The sequence below is a fragment of the Muscardinus avellanarius genome, assembly GCF_963383645.1.
Source record: "Muscardinus avellanarius genome assembly, chromosome: 10".
In the NCBI taxonomy this organism is placed as follows: domain Eukaryota; kingdom Metazoa; phylum Chordata; class Mammalia; order Rodentia; family Gliridae; genus Muscardinus; species Muscardinus avellanarius.
Window position 1 is genome coordinate 48663510 of NC_137796.1, and position 19655 is coordinate 48683164.

The 19655-nt window shown below is 47.8% G+C and overlaps 2 protein-coding genes across 2 annotated transcripts; one reads left to right on the forward strand and one right to left on the reverse strand.

The window, feature by feature from the left end:
* Positions 1 to 3504: 3504 nt before the first annotated feature.
* Positions 3505 to 19450, reverse strand: THAP8 (THAP domain containing 8; the record flags this gene model as incomplete). The annotated part of the gene is made up of 4 exons (XM_080702938.1): positions 3505 to 3645; positions 5885 to 6262; positions 6504 to 6696; positions 19368 to 19450. 4 exons carry the CDS (start codon positions 19448 to 19450, stop codon positions 3505 to 3507), a joined length of 795 nt encoding a protein of 264 aa, XP_080559064.1.
* LOC308267969 (ATP synthase subunit ATP5MJ, mitochondrial) lies at positions 16308 to 16484 on the forward strand (the record flags this gene model as incomplete). The annotated part of the gene is made up of 1 exon (XM_080702939.1): positions 16308 to 16484. One exon carries the CDS (start codon positions 16308 to 16310, stop codon positions 16482 to 16484), a length of 177 nt encoding a protein of 58 aa, XP_080559065.1.
* Positions 19451 to 19655: the final 205 nt, after the last annotated feature.

Consider the following 19655-nt stretch of genomic DNA (forward strand, 5'->3'; position numbering starts at 1 on the left):
GGCGCTCGATCGCCATGCCACATGACTCCAGCACTGTCTAGGGGACAGATCTGTCAGTGGACCCACCTGCGAGCCTAAAGCCGGCCCAGGGTCCCGGCCCAGCCTCACACCTGGGCTGGCTGTTGCCTCCTGCTCTGCCCCAAAGTACCACAGCCGGGATGACTGTCTCTACCCCTCGCCGTGTGTGTGTGTGTGTGTGTGTGTGTGTGTGTGTGTGTGTGTGTGTCTGGGGATTGAACTCAGGAGCATTCCACTTCTGGACTACAACCCCTGTCCTATTTTATTACTTATTTATTGCAGTGCTAGGGATTGATATTGAACCCAGGGGCATTCTACTTCTGAGCTACACCCCCATCTCTATTCTTTTTAATTCTTTATTTGCTTGTTTGTTTTTTTTTAATACTGAGGATGGAACCCAGGGCATTCTACCTCAGAGCTACACACCCAGCCCTATTTTTTATTCTTTATTTTGAAACAGGGTCTCACTGAGTTGAAAAGGGTCTAAGTCGCTGAAGCTAGTAGTGAACCTCCATCCTCCTGTCTCAGCCTCCCAAACGCTGGTGTTACAAGTGTGTGCCACCACACCTGGCGTTTATTCTTTATTGGAAACAGAGCCTCACTAAGTTATGGAGGGCCTAAGTAGCTGAGGCTGGCTGCAAACCCAGACCCTCCTCTCTCAGCCTCCCAAGTACTGGGATTACAAGTGTGCACAACCATGCCTGGCTCCTGTGTTTGTTTTTGTTTGTTTGTTTCGGTACTGAAGATGGAACCCAGGGGCATTGTACCTCTGAGCTACAATCCAAGTCCTATTTTTCAGTCTTTTTTATTTATTTATTTATTTATTTTTTTTTTTTTTTGCGGGTTTGGGGATGGAACCCAGGGGCATTCGACCTCCGAGCTACACCCCCTGCCCAATTTTTTATTCTTTATTCTGAAACCAGGTCTCACTGAGTTGCAAAGGGCCTCGTTAAGTAGCTGAGGCTGTCCATGAACTGCGATCCTCCAGTCTCAGCCTCAGCCTCCCAAATGCTGGGATTACAAGCATGTGCCACCACGCCTGGCTTCCTATTTTATTTTTTGAAACAGAGTCTTCCAGTACTCGAGAAGCTGAAATAGGAGGATCACAGGTTGGAGGACAGCCTCAGTAAGTAGTGAAACTCTCATCAACCTAGTGAGACCTTGATTTATTTTTGTGGTACTGGGGATGGAACCCAGGGGCTTTCTACCTGCAGGCTACACTCCCAGACCTATTTTTTAATATTTTATTTGGAAACAGGGTCTCTTAAGCCAGCTGAGGCTGGCTTAAAACCTGTGCGATCCTCCTGTCTCAGCCGCCCAAGTGCGGGGATTACAAACATGTGCCAATACATGGGGCTTTCTCTTGCCCTTCTAATAGCAGGCTCAGTAGCTCTATCTCAAAAATATTTCCAGAATTTCATTCCCCACACCTGGTCCTCATCCTGGCCCACCGTCATCTCCTCTCACCTGGAGCATGGCAGCAGTCTCCCCTCTGTTCTCCCTGCTCCCTCCAAGCAGCCACAGGGACCTACTAACACCTGTCCCATCAGGGCCCTCCTTGACACAGAAGCATCTGCTAGTTGTACCTCACTCCAAGTAAAAACCAGTGTTCTCAGCTATGGCCTGCGAGGCCGTGTGTGCTGTTCCAGGCCTCTCTCCAATTCCTCTCATCCTCTCCTTTGTTCACGCCACTCCTCTTACCCCAGGACTTGCATGGCTCCCTGTCTCCCCTTTTAGGATTTTACTTGGTGCCTTCAAAAAAAAGATTTTTTTGTACTTCACATTGAACCTTGAGGCATTCTACCTCCAAGCCACACCCCAACCCTATTTTATTTCTTATAATTTTGAAACAGGGTCTGGTTAAATTGCTGAGGCTGACTCAAACCTGCAAGCCTCCTGTCTCAGCCTCCCAAGAACTTGGATGACAGGTATGCGCCACCATGCCCAGCTTCCTTGCCTTCAGTGACTCCATCTTTAACACTGTGCCTGCCTCCCCCCTTCCCCACTTCAGTTACCTTCTAAGCAACATTGCTCTTCTTCCTCTGATGCCCTAGATGTTAGACTTCTGCAGATCTGGTCTTGCCCTGGAACACTGGCCCATGTGCCTTCCAGGATGGCTCTTTCTTACCATTCATGTTACTCAAACACTGCCTCCTTAAAGAGCCCTCTTCCCCCAACTTCCTCTCAATCGTGTGTGTGTGTGTGGGGGGGGGGACCTGGGGTGCTCCACCACTGAATATCCCCAGTCCTTTGTTGTCGTGCCTCTGTGTGTGTGTGTGTGTGTGTGTGTGTGTGTGTTTACTGGGAATTTTTTTTTTTTTTTAATTTGGAAACAGGGAAACTAAGTTGCTGAGGCTGGCTGTGAACCTGTGATCCTTCTGTTTCAGCCTCCCAAGCACTGGTATTACCAGTGTGCATCACCATGCTCGGCTATTGTGCCTTTTTAAAAAAATTTTTGAACCAAAATTTTGAGCCAGGTGTGGTGGTGCATGCTTGTAATTCCAATACTTGGGAGGCTAAGACAGGAGGGTCACAGGTTTGAAGCCAGCCTTGGCAACTTAGTGGGGCTCTCAGCAAACTAGTGAGACACTGTTTCCAAATAAATAAAATTGGGCTGGGAGTGTAGCTTGGAGGTAGAATGCCCTGGGTTCAATTCCAAGTACCAAAAGAAAAAAAATCGAGACAGGTGTTTTCTTAAGTTGCTGATGCTGGCCTCAAACTTGAGACTCCTGCCTCAGCCTCTCAAGTAGCTGGATTTCAGGTGTGTGCCACCACATTCAACATCAATCCCATTTTTATTCAGTCTTTATAATACTTATCACAGTGTGAGCCAGGCATGGTTGCATACCCATGTAATCCCAGTGCTTGGGAGGCTGAGACAGGAGGATTGCAAAGGTTCGAAGCCAGCCCTGGCTACTTAGTGAGGCTCTCAGCAATTTAGTGAGACCCTGTTTCTAAATAAAGTATAAAATAGGTCTAAGAGTATAGCCCAGAGGTAGAAAAACCCCTGGGTTCCACCCCAGTACCACACACACACACACACACACACACACACACACACACACACACAAATACTTATCACAGTGTAAAGTGATCCAGTTTATTAGTTTACTAGTTCATTTTCGACTCAAGCAGAAGTGAAAACCACAGGGCAGGAATGGTCTCTGGCTGTGTTCACCGGCACACTTTCCATTTGGCCGCAGGCCTGCACAGCTTGCCGGGGGCTCTTCAGAACCAGGTAGAGCAGTTCCCAAACAAATGCCCCCTGTTCTGCTCTAAGGTTGTTTTACTGACTGCAGAGATTCGAGCTGGGGATGGCAGTGGCCAGGTACCAGGGGGTATGATTCACTCCTAGGAGTAGGGAGTGGAACCTACTGACTAGTGCAGGCACTGCCCCTCCACAGATGTGGGCAGTGGGGCTGACCAGTCCATGTGTGATGGCTCTCTTCTTCCACCTTCATCCCTCGACACTGTCCATCCTGACCCCTATGCGCTGGGCATCCAGATGTCCAGGAGCTCAGGCTTGGCATCCAGTGTGGGGGGTGCGGGGCCCTGGGCAAGGACCACCGCTATGTCAGGCCTTCCACAGATGATTGTAAAGGATTGAGATTCCTCAGATCCTGGCAGCTGGGCCATCCCAGGCAAAGTAGTAGAGATGGGGAACACAGGGGAGTAAGGGGTAGGGAGAAAAAGACAGAGGGGCCGACAAATGGTGAACAGAGAGGCCAGCAGGAGGAGGTGTGAGGAAACAGTGCAATATGAGTGGAGAGGATGGGGAGACACGGGAGCAGATAGGGGGCAGAGATGTTTATGGGAGAGGAAAGAAGTATGGGGGACACGGGAAGAGAGATGTGGAAGGACAGGGACGCGGGAGACAGATGTGAGAACAAACACGCATGGAGAGACGGGCGCAGATATGGGGATATGGGAAGATGCAGATGAGGAGAGACGCGGGGAGACAAAGATGGAGGTACAGAAAGACAAGGGAGAGGTGGAGAGACTCGGGACAGACGTGGAGGAGACGGGGGTTGAGCAGGGACAGGGGAGGTAGAAAGAGACACTGTCAGTCCAGGGCCCTAGCAGACTCCATAGAGAGCTTGAGCTCTGTCCCAGCCCCACTGTCCCTCTGGGCCCCAGGCCACAAACTCAAGTTCCCAAGGGCAGCCATACCAGAACTCCACCTGGCAGCATGCTGTTACCTGAGAACATGAACCCAGTGCTGCTAGATCTGCTGAGCCTTCAGAAAAGACTGTCACATTGTAAAATGCTACTGAGGCCAAATAAATGATATCTGTGGGTCGCGAACAACCAGCTGGCTGTCAGTTTGAAATACTGGGTACAGAGGCTTCTCTGAGCCCCTTCCCTGAGTGTAGCATCATGGCCCTGCCTCAACCAAGTTTTTCATTTTAAAACAGGATCTTGCTAAGTTACCACGCGAACTGGCCTCAAGCCTGCAACCTTCCTGTCTCAGCCTCCCAAGTACCAGGATTACAGGCCTGTGCCACTGCCTGGCTAGCCTTTAGGTTTAAAGCAGAGGAAAAAGGTTTAAGCTTTGATTTTTCACAGTACCCCCCCCCAAAAAAAATAACCCCAATTCAACAGTAAAATATGGGGCAAACGAGCTTTGATAGGGCTTGGGAGATATGAGTAGAGGGGTTACAATTCAAGCTCAAAAGAAGCCAGGAAGGGAGCTATCCAACAGGACAGCACAGGCCTCCTCTGGGACACCTGGGTTTGGTTTCTGGTGCTGCAATTTACTAGCTGCCTGACTCTGGGCAAGTCACTGTACTGTTCAATGCCACAGTGTTTTCATATAGAAAATGAGGACAACAGAAGAGTCAAGATCAAGATCAAAGTGAGGTGTTTCTCTTTTCTGGGGGGGAGGGACTGAAGATTGAACCCAGGAGCCTTCTACCTCAGAGCTGTACCCCTGGCCCTTTTTAAAGTTATTTTTGTCTGCCGGGTATGGTGGCTCACGCTTGTAATCCCAGCATTCAGGAGGCTGAGATGGGAGGATCACGGTTCACCGACAGCCTCAGCTACTTAGTGAGGCCCTTTGCAACTCAGTGAGACCCGGTTTCAAAATAAAGAATAAAAAATAGGGCAAGGGGTGTAGCTTGGAGGTCACCCTGGGTTCCATCTCCACTCCAGACCCACAAAAAAAAAAAATTATTTTTGTCCGAGCCGGGAGTGGTGGCAGGCAGGTTCGAAACCAGCCGTGCTGGCTTAAGAGACCCTGTTTCCAAATAAAAATATAAAAATAGGTCTGGGAGTGTAGCCCGGAGGGGTGTGTGTGTGTGTGTGTGTGTGTGTGTGTGTGTGTATATATATATATATATATATATATATATATATATATATATATAATATCTCAGCCTATCTATCTCAGCCTCCCGAGTACTGGTATTATAGCCATGTGCTACTGTGGAGGGCATTTTTTTTTTTTTTTTTTTTTTAGTGCTGGGAATAGAACCCAGGGCCTCCCTAATGCTAGGCACAGCCCGAGATTGATTCCCCCACCCCTTTTAGAAAAACTAGCAATTTGGAAATCTGGGTGAGATGGTAGGATTTTTCTTTTTGTGGTGCTGGGGATTGAACCCAGGGGCATTCTACTTCTGTGCTACACCCCCAGCCCTTTCATGTTCTTTATTTTGAAACAGGGTCGCACTGAGTTGCAGACGGCCTCACTAAATTGCTGAGGCTGGCTGTGAAGCTCCTATCCTCCTGTCTCAGCCTCCAAATTGCTGGAATTACAGGCTTGAATCACCAACAGAAATGGTGGGGTTTTTAATTTAGAGGCCTTGTGTAAATGGAAACTCCGTGTGCGCCAGGCAGGCTGCCCTTCCGAAGCCGGAGCGGCACTCACCAGGCGTGGCAGGCCTGGGCCACCTCGGGCCTGCCGGCTCTCCCTGCGCAGCTGCAGCGCCAACTGCTCCAGTGCCCGCAGCTGCGCCTCGTGCCGCTCGTGGCGCCGCTGCAGCCTCTGCACCCGGCGCTGAAGCGCTCCCAGAGCCGCGCCCAGCCCAGCCCGTGGGTGCTGGGCTGTCATTCCAGGCCGTGGCTCTGCCAGAGAGGGCGGAAGGGACAAGGGGGTCAGGAGCACGGTGGTCGCAGCCTCGGGGCCCGCAGATGCTGGCCCCAGCATCACCAGGTGCACAGGTTCTCGGGTCAACTGCTGCGTAACCTCCTGTTGAGGAAGCAGAGGCGCCACCCGCTCCTCCGAGCTTCGCGTCCTCCGCTGACTCTGGAAGACAAGGCCCGGGTGGGAAGTCAGGGCTGGACTCCTGAGGGCGCCTCCATAGGTGGAAAGGGCTCGAGGGCTGTGTCCAAGAGGGGCTTCCTTCAGGTAAGGCCAGACTTCAGAGGGAAGGGCGAGGGGCAGACTTAAGGAGGGACTTCCCTGAGAGGGAGAGCTGGGGAATAGATCCCTTCAGTCGTTTCTCGGTTGGGGATCGCACTCCACCCATGGGAACCGTGGCGCTCACCTTGGCAGGCGGCGCCTGGGAGAAGATGGAGGGCACCGCGTCAGGCCGCAGGTAGCGCACGCCCCAGCGCCACTGGAAGCAGTCAGGCGTGAAGTGCTCGCTGCACAAGTGCTGGTGGCAGCTGGGCACCCAGTGCTCACGGCCCATGCGCCGCAGCCAGGCCTGCAGCCGCCCAGCGTCCTTCAGTGGGAATCTGCAGGGTGGCGGGGAGGCCAGGTCAGCGCCACCGCCTCAGGCCCGCCCTGAGGTCCCTGGGCTCCAAGCCTGGAACTGGCGCTGCCTCCCGCACAGGCTCGCTCTTCCTCCTATTCCGTATTTGTTTTGTTTTGTATTGGGTATTGAACCGAGGGGACAGTCTACCTCTAAGCTACACTCCCATCTCCCCCTTTCCCTAAACAGGGTCTCCCTAAGTAGTTGAAGCTGGCCGCAAACCTGTGATCCTCCTGTCTCAGCCTCCCAAATACTGAGATTATTGGCATGCGCCACTGCCTGGCTCACACTCCATACTTGGGCTATGCTCTCGTCTTTTACTTTCTTCGTGTGTGTGTGTGTGTGTGTGTGTGTGTGTGTGTGTGTTGCTACTTCTGAGCTACACTCCTGAACCCCTCCCCCCTTTTGTGATACTGGGGGTGGAACCCAGGGGCTCTTCTACCTCCGGGATATACTCCCAGACCTATTTTTATACTGTATTTGGAAACAGGGTCTCATCTCACTCAGTTGCTGAGAGCCTCACTCAGAGCTGAGGCTGGCTTCAAACCTGTGCGATCATCTTGTCTCAGCCTCCCAAGCACTGGAATTACAAACTCAGCCTCCTAAGCACTGGAATTACAAGTGTGCACCACCACGCCCAGCACCCCTCCCCCTTTTAATAACAATGATTTTTTTTAAAAAAGCCTCTCACTAGGTTGCTAAGAGTCTGGCAGCTTGAACTGGAGATCCTCTGGTCTCGGTTTCCCAAGTGCTGAGATTACAGGTTTGAGCTCCACCTTCTAAACATCTAGATTCAGCCCCTCTCCCACCTTCAGGGCCCCTCCTTCTCGAGGCCCCTTTTCCTGAGGGACCCTGCCTCCAGTGTCCTTCCTGGCCTCCTTGCCCACAGCCATTCTTCTCCCCTCTATTGTTTCTGTACAAGAATTTGAAGGAACAGCATACAAAATCATACATCTAGAGCCGGATGTAGTGGCTCATGCTTGTAAATCCCAAGGATCGCAGTTCATGGACAGCCTCAGCTACTTAGTAGCTGGGTTCCATCCCCAGTACTGCAAAACAAAACAAAACAAAAACAACTTTACTTTTTTGTACTGTTAATTTAACCCCAGGGCATTCTACCCATCCTACATCCCCAACCCAATTTTATTTTTTTGAAACATGGTTTCATTTGGTTGATGAAATTCCCACTGGTTATTGAGGCTTTTCTTGATCCTCTTGTCTCAGCCTCCCAAGTACTGGAATTATAAGCATGAACCACCACACCCAGCTCCAATTTGTTTTTTGGTACTGAGGATTGAGCCCAGTAGCATTATACCTCCGAGATACACCCCCAGCCCTATTTTATATTTATTTTGAAACAGGGTCTTTCTAGGTTGATGAGGATCTCACTACCTAATAAAGCTGTCTTCGAACCTGCAGTCTTCCTGTCTTAGCCTCCCAAGTACTGGGATTACAGCATGTGCCACCACACCTGGCTTATGAATCACTTTTATTATTTTTTATTTTTTGCAGGTCTGGGGATGGAACCCAGGGGCATTTGACCTCTGAGCTACACCCTGTATCCTATTTTTTATTCTTTATTTTGAAACAGGGTCTCACTGGGTTGCAAAGGGCCTAAGAAGCTGAGGCTGACTGCGAACTGTGATTCTCCAGTCTCAAGCCTTCTGAATGTTGGGATTACAAATGTGTGTCACCATGCCCAGTAAATCTTTTTTTTTTTTTTTTTTTTTTTGGTGGTACTGGGGGTAAAACCCAGGGGCTCTCTACCTCCGGGCTATACTCCCAGATCTATTTTATATTTTATTTGGAAACAGGGTCACACTAAGTTGCTGAGAGCCTCACTAAGTAGCTGAGGCTGGCTTCGAACCTGTGCGATCCTCCTCTCTCAGCCTCCTAAGCGCAGGGATTACAAGCGTGAGCCACCACGCCTGGCTCACTTTTATTTTTTTTTGTGGTACTGAGGATTGAACCCAAGGGCATTCTACCTCAGAGCTATGCCCCAGTCCTATCTATTTATTTATTTATTTATTTATTTATTTATTTATTTTTATTTTGGTGCCGAGGATGCTACACCAGGGGCATTCTACCTCCGAGTGACACCCCCAGCTCTATTTTTTTATTCTAACTTCGAAACAGGGTCTCACTCAGTTGCAAAGGGCCTCGCTTAGTAGCTGAGGCTGTCCACAAGCCACAATCCTCAGGTCTAGGCCTTCCGAATGCTGGGATTACAAGTGTGCAGCACCACGCCCGGCTGTCCTATTTTATTTTTATTTTGAAACAGGGTCTCCCTAAGTTGATGAGAGTGTCAGAATTTGCTGAGGCTGTCCTTGAACCTGGGTCAGCTTTCCAAGTACTGGCATTACAGGTGTGTATTACCACACCTGGCTGATATTTTTTATTCTGAAACAGGGTCTCACCAAGTTGCTGAGGGCCTCGCTAAATGGCTGAGTCTGGCCCTGGACCTGTGATCTTCCCATCTGAGCTTCTCAAGTACTAGGATACAAGTATGCTACCATATCCAGGTTAGGACTCACTTTGTGTGTGTGTGTGTGTAAGTGGGGATTGAACCCAGGGGCATTATATCTCTGAGCTAGCCTCTATTTTATTTTTATTTTGAAGAAGGGTCTTGCTAGGTTAAGAGTCTAAGCACCATGCACATACCACCATGCCTGGCTCTCCAATTTTCTTTGTTTAATTTTGAAACTAGGTCTCACTAAGTTGCCAAGGCTGGCCTCAAACCTGGGATCCTCCTATCTCAGCTTCCCAAGTACTGGGATTACAAACTGTACTATGATGCTTAGCTTTACCACTCACTTTTTCTTTTTTCTTTTATTTTCTTTCTTTCTTTCTTTCTTTCTTTCTTTCTTTCTTTCTTTCTTTCTTTCTTTCTTTCTTTCTTTCTTTCTTTCTTTCTTTTGGTACTGAGGATGGGAACTCCAAGCTACACCTCCAGCCCTATTTTTTATTCTTTATTTTGAAACAGGGTCTCACTGAGTTGCAAAGGGCCTAAGGAGCTGAGGTTGTCTGGGAACCATGATCTCCCTGACTCAGCCTTCCTAAAGCTAGGATCACAAGCGTGCACCATCATGCTGTGCTCCTGCCCTATTTTATTCTTTTATTTTGAAACAGGTTCTCTGCAACTAAGTTGCAGAGGGCCTCACTAAATTGCTGGGGCTGCCATGAACTTTGATTCTCCTGTCTCAGCCTCCCAAGTACTGGGATTACAAGTGTGCGCCACCACATTCAGCTAAAAGAGAAGTTGTAAAGAATGAACTAAACCAAAGCTTTCTCAGTGGGAGTGGTGAGGATTATCTACCAGGCAACATCTAAGGAACCCCGGTGCTCCTGTTTCCTGGTTCCATTTGTCCCCAGCGTCTGTTTTTGTCCTCTTCGATAATAATACATTTTCTATTTAAACTTGGGCTCAAGGCTATCCACAATAAAGGCCTCTTTTTTCCAGCCCCATTTGCAGCCAAGTGTGACCACATGGCTGAGTTCTGGCTAGTTTGTCCTGTGGCCGCTGCCAGAAACTGTGATGTTAAATCTTTTTTTTTTTTTTTTTTTTTTTTTTTTTTTGCGGTACTGGGGATGGAACTCAGGGGCATTCTACCTCTGAGCTACACCCCCAGCCCTACTTTTTATTCTTTATTTTGAAACTGGTCTCACTAAGTTTCAAAGTACCTCACTAAGTAGCTAAGGTTGTCTGTAAACCACAATCCTTCTGCCTCAGCCTCCCAAATTCTGGGATTACAAGTGTGCACCACTACGCCCAGCCTTTTTTTCCCCTGTGGTACTGGGGACTGAACCCAGGGAATAGGGAATTCTACCACTGAGCTATACCCCAGCCCTGTTTTTTTTGTTTTAATTTTGTAACAGGGTCTAAATTATGAAGGGCCTTATGAGGTTGCTAAGGCTGACTATGAACTTGCTATCCTCCTGTCTCAGCCTTCCAAGTACTGGAATTATAGGCATGCACCATTGTGCCTGTCTTTACATGTTTATCTTAAAATGCTGAATCTGAGATGGGTTATTATGTAGTTTTAGATAAGTAATAGAGACGGTCATGCACATAGATCTTCAGAATTTTTTCATTATCTATGTTTCTTAATTTTTCTTAAAATTAATCAACTTTTAAGTATTTTTTAAGTATACATAAAGGAGAAATTTTATACTACAGCTGAATGGAAAATCAGTATCAAAAACATAAACAGAAGCCAGCCATAAATTAGAAACTTTTACCTATGAGTCCTGAGGCCTGTGCTCTGCTTTTCTCCCTCTCCCTCTCCTCTTTCTCTCTCAAAATGAAAAAATGGAATAGCGGGAAGCTGGGTGTGGTGGTTCATGCCTGCAATCCCAGTACTTGGGAGTCTGAGATAGGAGGATCACAAACTCTAGGTCATTGCACCGTAACTTAGCCAGACTCTGACTCAAAATAAAAATAAAAGGGAGGGCTGGGGGTGTAGCTCAGTGGTAGAACACCCTCCGTTCAATCCTCAGCATCGTGCGGGCACGCGCACACACCCACACACATACACACACACACAAAGAAACAGTGGGACTGGACGTGTAGCTCAAGAGTACAGGCATAGGCCTTGGATTTGAGCCCCAGAACCTCCAAAAAGGGGGCAGTGATGAGTGTTAGAGAATGGGGACAATACCTCATATAGGAGATAGGTGGTAATAAGTCAGTGTTATAGTTAGATATAAAATGTCCCCGAAAGAGCTCATTTATTAATGTTTGGAGTTGATATAATTGAGTCATGAGGGTTGTGATCCTAGAAGTGGATAAATGCATTGTGATGGATTTTCCTGAGTGGCACCCAGTAGACTGGTGGGTTGCAGCTAGAGGAGGTGGTCCCTGGGGTGTGGCATGTATATATATCCGGTCCCCCTCTCACTCTCTTGCTTCCGGCCTCCATGATGTGAGCCTGGTCCACGTGCTCTCCCTCTCTCTGCTTCCTATTGCTATGCCCTGAGACCCATGGCCCCTGGCCTCACAGTGACTGAACTGAAAACCCTAATAAATCTTTCCTCTAAGTTACATGGTCAGTCTATTAGATTACAGTTGCAAGAATGCTGATGGATATACTAAGGCACATCCAGAGAGGAGAATATTATGCAACCATAGAACAGCCTGTAGAGGCACGCTGTGAGCTGACATACTATGACCAGGCACGGCTTTTTTTTTTGGGGGGGGGCGTTACTGGGGATTTTACTTCTGGGAAAAATGTGTGTGTGTGTGTTTAAGACTAAGGATTGAACCTAGGGGCATTCTACGTTTGAGCTACACTTTCAGTCCCACTTTTTATTCTTTATTTTGAAACAAGGTCTCACCAAGTTGTGGTGGGCAAAATTCTTAGCCCTTTTATTATTATATTTTGAAACAGGGTCTAGAACCTGCAATCCTCCTGTCTCAGCCTCCCAAGTACTAGGATTACAGGTATGCACCACCACACCCAGCTGTCAGGCCTATATTATGTGAAAAAAGCAAGGTTCCAGCCAGATATGGTGGTGCAAGCTTGTAATCCCAGTAATTAGAAGTCTGAGACAGGAGGATTATGGTTTTGAGGCCAGCTTTAGCAACTTATTGAAGCCCCTGCCACTTACCCTGTTTCAAAATAAAAAATAAAATAGGGCTGAAGATGTAACTCAGAGGTAGAATGCCCCTAGGTTCAATCCCCATACCACACAGAAAGCAAGATTCCCAAGAGAGAGTACAGCAGCTTTTAGTAATTGCAATAGGCTGAATAGGGGCCTCCAAAAGCTATGCCTGTCCTAACCCCTGAGACCTGTATTACCTTACAGGACAAAAAAATGTGATGAGGTCTGGGGCTGCAGCCCAGTGACCAAGAGCACTTGTCTAGCACATCAGAGGGCCTAGGTTCAATCCTGAGTACTGATAAAAAACAAAACAAGACAAAAGATGTGAGGAAGTTAGGGGTCTTGGGATAGAGAAATGATCTTGGATCATCTGGATTGTCCCAAAATACCATCACAAACATCCTCATCACAGGAAGGAGATGATGTTACCACAGACAAGAGGGCAGTGTGATTATGGAGGTACACGAAAAGAGATGTGGACAAAACTGACAGCCTGTGGCCAACCAGAAAGTAGAACAAGTTGGGCAAGGAATAGCAGGGCATGGTAATCCCATGTCACACACTTGTAATCCCAGTACTTGGGGGATTGAGACAGGATTGTAGGTTCGAGGACAGGTTCAGGAAGTAGTGAGCCTCTCATCAACCTAGCAAGACCCTGATTCCTGATTTGGTGGTACTGGGTTCAATCCCCAGTACCACCAAAAAAAAAAAAAAAAAAAAAGGCAAGAAACAGATTTCCCCCTACAACTTCCATTCTTCCTGGACACAGTAAAAAATGGTTTAGACTCTGACCTACAGAACTGTGAGAAAACGGTTACTTTTGTTCTAAGCCACCAAGTTTGTTATAGCAACTGTACTGGTATTGGGAAGAGAGTTTAAAAAGTATTAATGTATCAATCTGGGGAAAGATGTCCAACCTTCAAACATATCTTCTTTACTAAGAAAGCCAGGGTTAGCTAACATGTCCTTGCATTCCTAAGAACAATTTAACACATTTTGGGGGAGAAGACGAAATGTAAAAGCCTGTGTTTGAAGACAGAGATGCCTCCCCCTCAGGCCATAAATCTGGGCCTGTGTTTGGAGACAGAGATGTCTCCCCCTTTCAGGCCATAAACCCAGCTGGAGAGATAACAGAAGCAGAGCCGGGGCTGGCAATAAGGTGTAACATGATCTCCAAAAATCAAAGGGACCTGCTGGACTTAGACAGGATAAAAATTCAGTAAACTGGAGTTCGTTGGCATTTTTGTTCGAATTGCCCCCCTGTGCCTCTCCGGCACAGGGCTGTAACTATCTCTATATTCCTATCTTTTTAATAAACTTCTTTAAATCTGTAGCAGCTGTCCAAGCGATGAATACTTATTCTTAGCTTAGGACAAGAATCCACGGTTTTTCTGTTTGTCTCTGTGTGTCTGGTGGTGGTGGGGGGATTATTTCACACCACACACCTTTCCCCCCCAATGTATCCCCTGCAACAGCAACCATAGAAAATTAATATTGTAATCAAGGGAGAAATAAGAACATATATTCAAAGTTGATTAATTTGCATAAAGAAACCATGGGAAGTCAGGCATAGTAGTATATGCCTAAAATCCCAGTGCTTGGGAGGCCAAGACAGGAGGATCACAGGTTTGAGGCTAACGTCAGCAACTTAGTGAGACCCTCAGCAATTAAGTAAGACCCTGTTTCAAAATAAAAAATAAAATAGGGCTGGGGGTGTCAGTTGGAGGTAGAATGCCCCTGGGTTCCATTCCCAGGACCACAAAAAACAACAACATGGAAAAGGCACACAAGTAGCTGAAGAGGTGAGCAGCGGAGAGAGGGTGGACGAGATAGAGATTGAGGGAGAAGTGTGCACAGACAAAAGGCAGCCAACTGGTGAAAGAGGACAAAAGAGCTGAGTCAGAGCAGAGCCGCGGCACCCCAGGAGCAGAACCCCACGGCATGCGGCCAGGAGTCTGCATGCTGCAGTGTCTGCAGCCTCCCTCTGGGATCCAACTGTTCTCACCAGGAGAGCTGCAGCAGAACTCCCCACTCCACCCCGTCCCTGGCAGACACTGCCAACTGGCTCCTCCAATAGTCACTCTTCTTTTTCCTTATTAACAAAACTCCAACTTTCGCTGGGCACGGTGGTACACACCTGTAACCCCAGTACCTGGGCGGCTGAGATAGGAGGACTGCAGGTTCGAGGACAGCCTCATTACACTACTGAGACCCTATTTCAAAATAAAAATAAAATAGGCTGGGGCGTAGCTTGGAGGTAATATGCTCTGGGTTCAATCCCCAGGGCCACACGTATCCAAAAGAGTTAAGAGGATAGAAGTCTGGACTATGTGGTGACCACTGATGTGATGAAAAGTAGTAAATCAGGGATTGTATTTTTCCCTTATTTCTGAGTAACGTAGTTAGGATTTTCACAGTTGCAATTATAGCTGTCTTGTCGACGTATTAAGTATTTTGCTATGGCTACTGCAGGCAGGATGCAGATGTGTTTTGACGTTAGAATTAAAGAATGGGTAGAATGGGTTAATGGGCCGGGCGTGGTGGCGCACACTTGTAATTGCAGCATTCCGGAGGCTAAGGCAGGAGGATCGGGTTGGTGGACAGCCTCAGCTACTTAGTGAGATCTTTTGCAACTCAGTGAGACCATTTCAAAAACAAAGAATAGCCGGGCGTGGTGGCGCACGCTTGTAATCCCCGCACTTGGGAGGCAGAGACAGGAGGATCGAGCAGCCGTGCGTGCGGGCTTAAGAAACCCTGTTTCCAAATAAAAATGTAAAAATAGGTCTGGGAGTGTAGCCCAGAGGTAGAAGGGCTTCCAGGAACCCCAGTACCACACACACAAAAAAGAATAAAAGAATAGGGCTGGAGGCTGTAGCTTGGAGGTAGAATGACCCTGGGTTCCATCCCCAGCACTGCAAGAAAAAAAAAAGAATGGGTTAATGAACTAGATTGGGCACAATGGTGCTGATGACAGATAACATCCAGGCTGTGTACTCAGCTCTTCAGTGTTTGACCCTCCCCTACCATGAGCTCTGTTGTGGCACTTGGAATAAGCTTAGTCAGGCTGATTGTACCCAACAGAGGTTTGCTTGCTTTTCCAGAAGACTCTCAAAAAGTTGCTGAATAAACAAACTGAGTCACTGGCCCCAAAGGACCTCAGAGCACTTGGGCCAGACCAGCAGTCTGGAGAACCTGAAAGGCCTCAGAGGTCCAGAGGGGACATGGGTCCTGGCCACCAAGGACAGCTCATGACTGCCCCTTCACTGCCTTCCCCAAACTCAGCATGGCCCCTGTCCTCTTCAATAAAGGTGCTTCTATGACCTCTCTGTATGAGATCTGAGCTACATTCCCAGCCCTATTAAAAATTATTTATTTACATTTATATTTTTGTGGTACTGGGGACTGAAGCCAGGGAGCTACACCCCCAGCCATTTTATTTATCTATTTATCTATTTATTTATTTATGTATGTGGTAATGGGGATTGAACTCAGGGACCTATACTCTGAGCCCTTTTTATTATTTTTTAAAAATGTTGTGGTACTGGGTATTGAATTCAGGGGCATTCTACCTCTGAACTACATCTCCAGTCCTATTTTATTTTTTTATCTTGAAACAGGGTCTCACTAGCTTGCAGAGGGCCTCACTAAACTGCTAAGGCTGGCCACTAAGGCCAAAAATCCTCCTGTCTCAGCCTCCCAAGTACTGGGATTACAAGCATGCACCACCATGCCTGGCTATTGCTTGTTTTAAAACAGTCTTACCAGGTTGCTGAGAGTCTCACTACATTGCTGAGGCTGTCCTCAAACTTGGGATCCTCCTGTCTCAACCTCCCACATCCTGGGATTACAGGTATGCACCACCATGCCTGACTTTGGACATACCGATTTAGGTATAAAGGCTCCCTGCTTTCCTCTATTACGCATCAGGGTTCCTCAAAGAAGAGCAAGGGCGTCCGGGGGTCCGCCGCGGCCCGAGCGGTTGGTCCTGCCAAGATGTTTCAAACCATTACTAAAAAAATCTGGGTCCCTATGAAGCCCTACTACACCCAGGTTTACCAAGAGATTTGGATGGGAATGGGGCTGATGAGCTTCATCATTTATAAAATCAGGAGTGCTGATAAAAGAAGTAAAGCACTGAAAGGTCCTGCTCCTGCTCATGGTCATCATTAGCCAGCTGACTTGAGTACACATTAGAGGAAACTTCAGTCTGCCAGTACATTGAAAGACGCCGTGTTAGATGGGAGCACCGAGCATCGCTATGCGTTCGTATAAGTGCCATTTACTGTGTGGCACAAATAAATGTTTCTGCGAGATGCACCACTAAAAAAAAAATAAAAAAAAAAAAAAAAAAAAAAAAAAGCAAGGACATGGACTTCTGGGCTTCCTGAACAGTGCATCTAAAATGTTAGCAACAAACCCATCCAACAGATATTTACTGGAGGCTATGTGCCAGACACTGTTTCCCAGAACTAGATTCACAACAAAGCAACAAAATTCCTGGGCTCCACAAAGCTGAATGACATTCTAGTGGGAAAGACAATGAGTAAATACTTCAATATATAATGTGCCAGATAATGATGTGTTAAAAAGGAAAAAGTAAAGCAGGAAGCAGACAGTTACATGTAGAAAGGTTACAATTTTTTTTTTTTTTTTTTTGGTGGTACTGGGGGTGGAACCCAGAGGCTTTCTACCTCAATACTCCCAGACCTATTTTATATTTTATTTGGAAACAGGGTCTCACTAAGTTGCTGAGAGCCTCACTAAGTAGCTGAGGCTGGCTTCGAACTTGTGCAATCCTCCTGTTTCAGCCTCCCAAGTGCTGTGATTAAAAGCATGCTCCACCACACCCCCACCACACCCAGGTGAAAGGTTACAATTATACATAAGGTGATCACAAAGGCAAGAATTTAGCCAGGTGTGGTAGTGCATGCCTGTAATCCCAATACTTGGGAGGCTGAGATAGGAGAATTGCAGGTTTGTGGCCAATCTTAGCAATTTAGCAAGGCCACCTATAACTTAGTGAGACCCTGTTTCAAAATATAAAATAAAATGGGGCTGAGGGTGTAGCTCAGGAGTGGAATGCTCCTAAGTTCAATACCCAATACCACAAAAATAAATAAATAAAATAAAAAATAAAGGCAAGAATTTGCCAACCAGAGAGAATAAATGTCATAGGCAAAGGCCCTGGAGCAGCAATGTGCCTGGGATGCTACAGGAACATAGAACAGGCCATGTCAGTAGAGCAAAGGGGCAGATGAGATTGTACAGGTATGGGGGGATTGGCTCTTGGAAGACTTTGTAGGCCTACTTTCTGCCTACTACAGCCTTGTCTGTGTGTGTGTGATCAGTATTGAAGATCAAACTCAGGGCCTGGCACAAATCTAGCTAAGCACCCTATCACTGACCTACATCCCCAGGCCATTTTAAAATTTAATTTTGGTTGGGCATGGTGGCATACATTTGTAATTCCAGTACTAGGGAGGCTGAGACAGGAGGATCGCAGGTTCATGGCCAGCCTCAGGTATTTAGTGAGGCCCTTTGCAACTTAGTGAGCCCGTTTCAAAAATAAAGAATAAAACTGGGCGTGGTGGCACACACTTGTAATCCCAGCATTCAGGAGGCTGAGACTGGAGGATCGCAGTTTGCAGATAGCCTCAGCTACTTAGTGAGGCTCTTCGCAACTCAGTGAGACCCTGTTTTAAAAAAGACTAGCCAGGTGTGGTGGCGCACGATTGTAATCCCAGCGAATGGGAGGCTGAGACCAGAGGATCACGATTCAAGGACAGCCTCAGCTACTTAATGAGACCCTCTGTAACTTAGTGAGACTCTGTTTCAAAAATAAATAATAAAAAATAGAAATTGGGGGTGTAGCTCGGGGGTAGAATGCCCCTGAGTTCCATCCCTAGTACCACAAAAATAAATAAAGGGGCTAAAAAATATGACTGGGGGTGTAGCTTGGAGGTACAATGCTCCTGAGTTCCATCCCTAGAACTGAAAAAAAAAAAAAAAAAGAATAAAAAATAGGTGTGGCCGGGCGTGGTAGTGCACACTTGTAATTCCCACACTTGGGAGGCAGAGATAGGATCCCAGGTTCGAAGCCAGCCATGCTGGCTTAAGAGACCCTGTTTCCAAATAAAAAAGTATAAAAGTAGGTTTCAGAGTGTAGCCTGGAACTAGAAGGGTTTCCAGGAACCCCAGTACCACCAAAAAAATAAAAATAAAAAATAGGGTGTGGGGGTAGCTTGGAGGTAGAATGTGCCTTAAGAGTCATCCTTTCCTCTTCTTTTTGCTTGAGAAATTCAGAATCCCTTGGACTGCCAAAAAAAAAAAAAAAGTCTGGGCATGTTGGTGCATGTCTGTAATGCCAGTACTTGGGAGGCTGAAACAGGAAGATCTCAGGTTTGAGGTCCCCCTCAGCAAATTAGCAATAGGGCTGAGGGTGTAGCTCAGAGGAAGAGTGCCTCTGGCCTGAATCCCCAGCACACACACACACACACACACACACACACACACACACACTCACTCACACAAGATACACTGTTGAAAGGAGATAAGACGAGAAACTCAGTTTCTGATGTTTTCAGTTTGAGATGAGTAGAGATATGGATGAGTGGGCAGTTGCAGTTATTAAACCTCACTTCTCCCTGCATGTTTATCTCCCTCTTCAAATTCGGTTCATTATCTATAGTTAACGGTCTACCCCTGCTCGTTCACACATTTGCACTTTTACATGTTAACTGTCTCTTCACCGTCCTTATTTATTTTGCGGTACTGGGGATTGAACCCGGAGGCATTCTCCCTCCGAGCTACAACCCCAGCCCTGTTTTTAGTCTTTATTTTGAAACAAGGGCTCACTAAGTTGCTGCAGAGGGCCTAAGTATCTGAAGCTGGCCGCGAACCCGAGATCCTCACGTCTCAGCCTCCCCAGTACCAGTCTTCAGTTTCCAAGCCCACCAGCTGGACCTGGCGCCAAGGCAGCCTCCTGCAGCCCGGCCCCGCCCCGCCTGGCCCCGCCCCCACGCTGGCCCCGCCCCGCCCCGCCCCCGCGCTCACTTGTAGAAGCTCACGGGGCGGTTGTCGGCGCCCAGCCGGCCCGCAGTGTTGGAGCAGTTCGGAGCCCTGCAGTACTTGGGCATGGCGGTCCGGCCCGGTTGGATGGTGCCGGGTCAGCGATCACACTTTCGTCCTCGCCCGGGCCGCGGTCCCGCCCCGCCCCGCTCCACCCGCCTCACGTGACGTCCCGGGTGTCTCGTCACGTGGCAGGGGAATGTGGCGAGCGCAGGAGTGCCAGGTTCCGAGCCCTCGGCCTTGTCCCAGCTAAGCCCTGATCACACGGTGGAC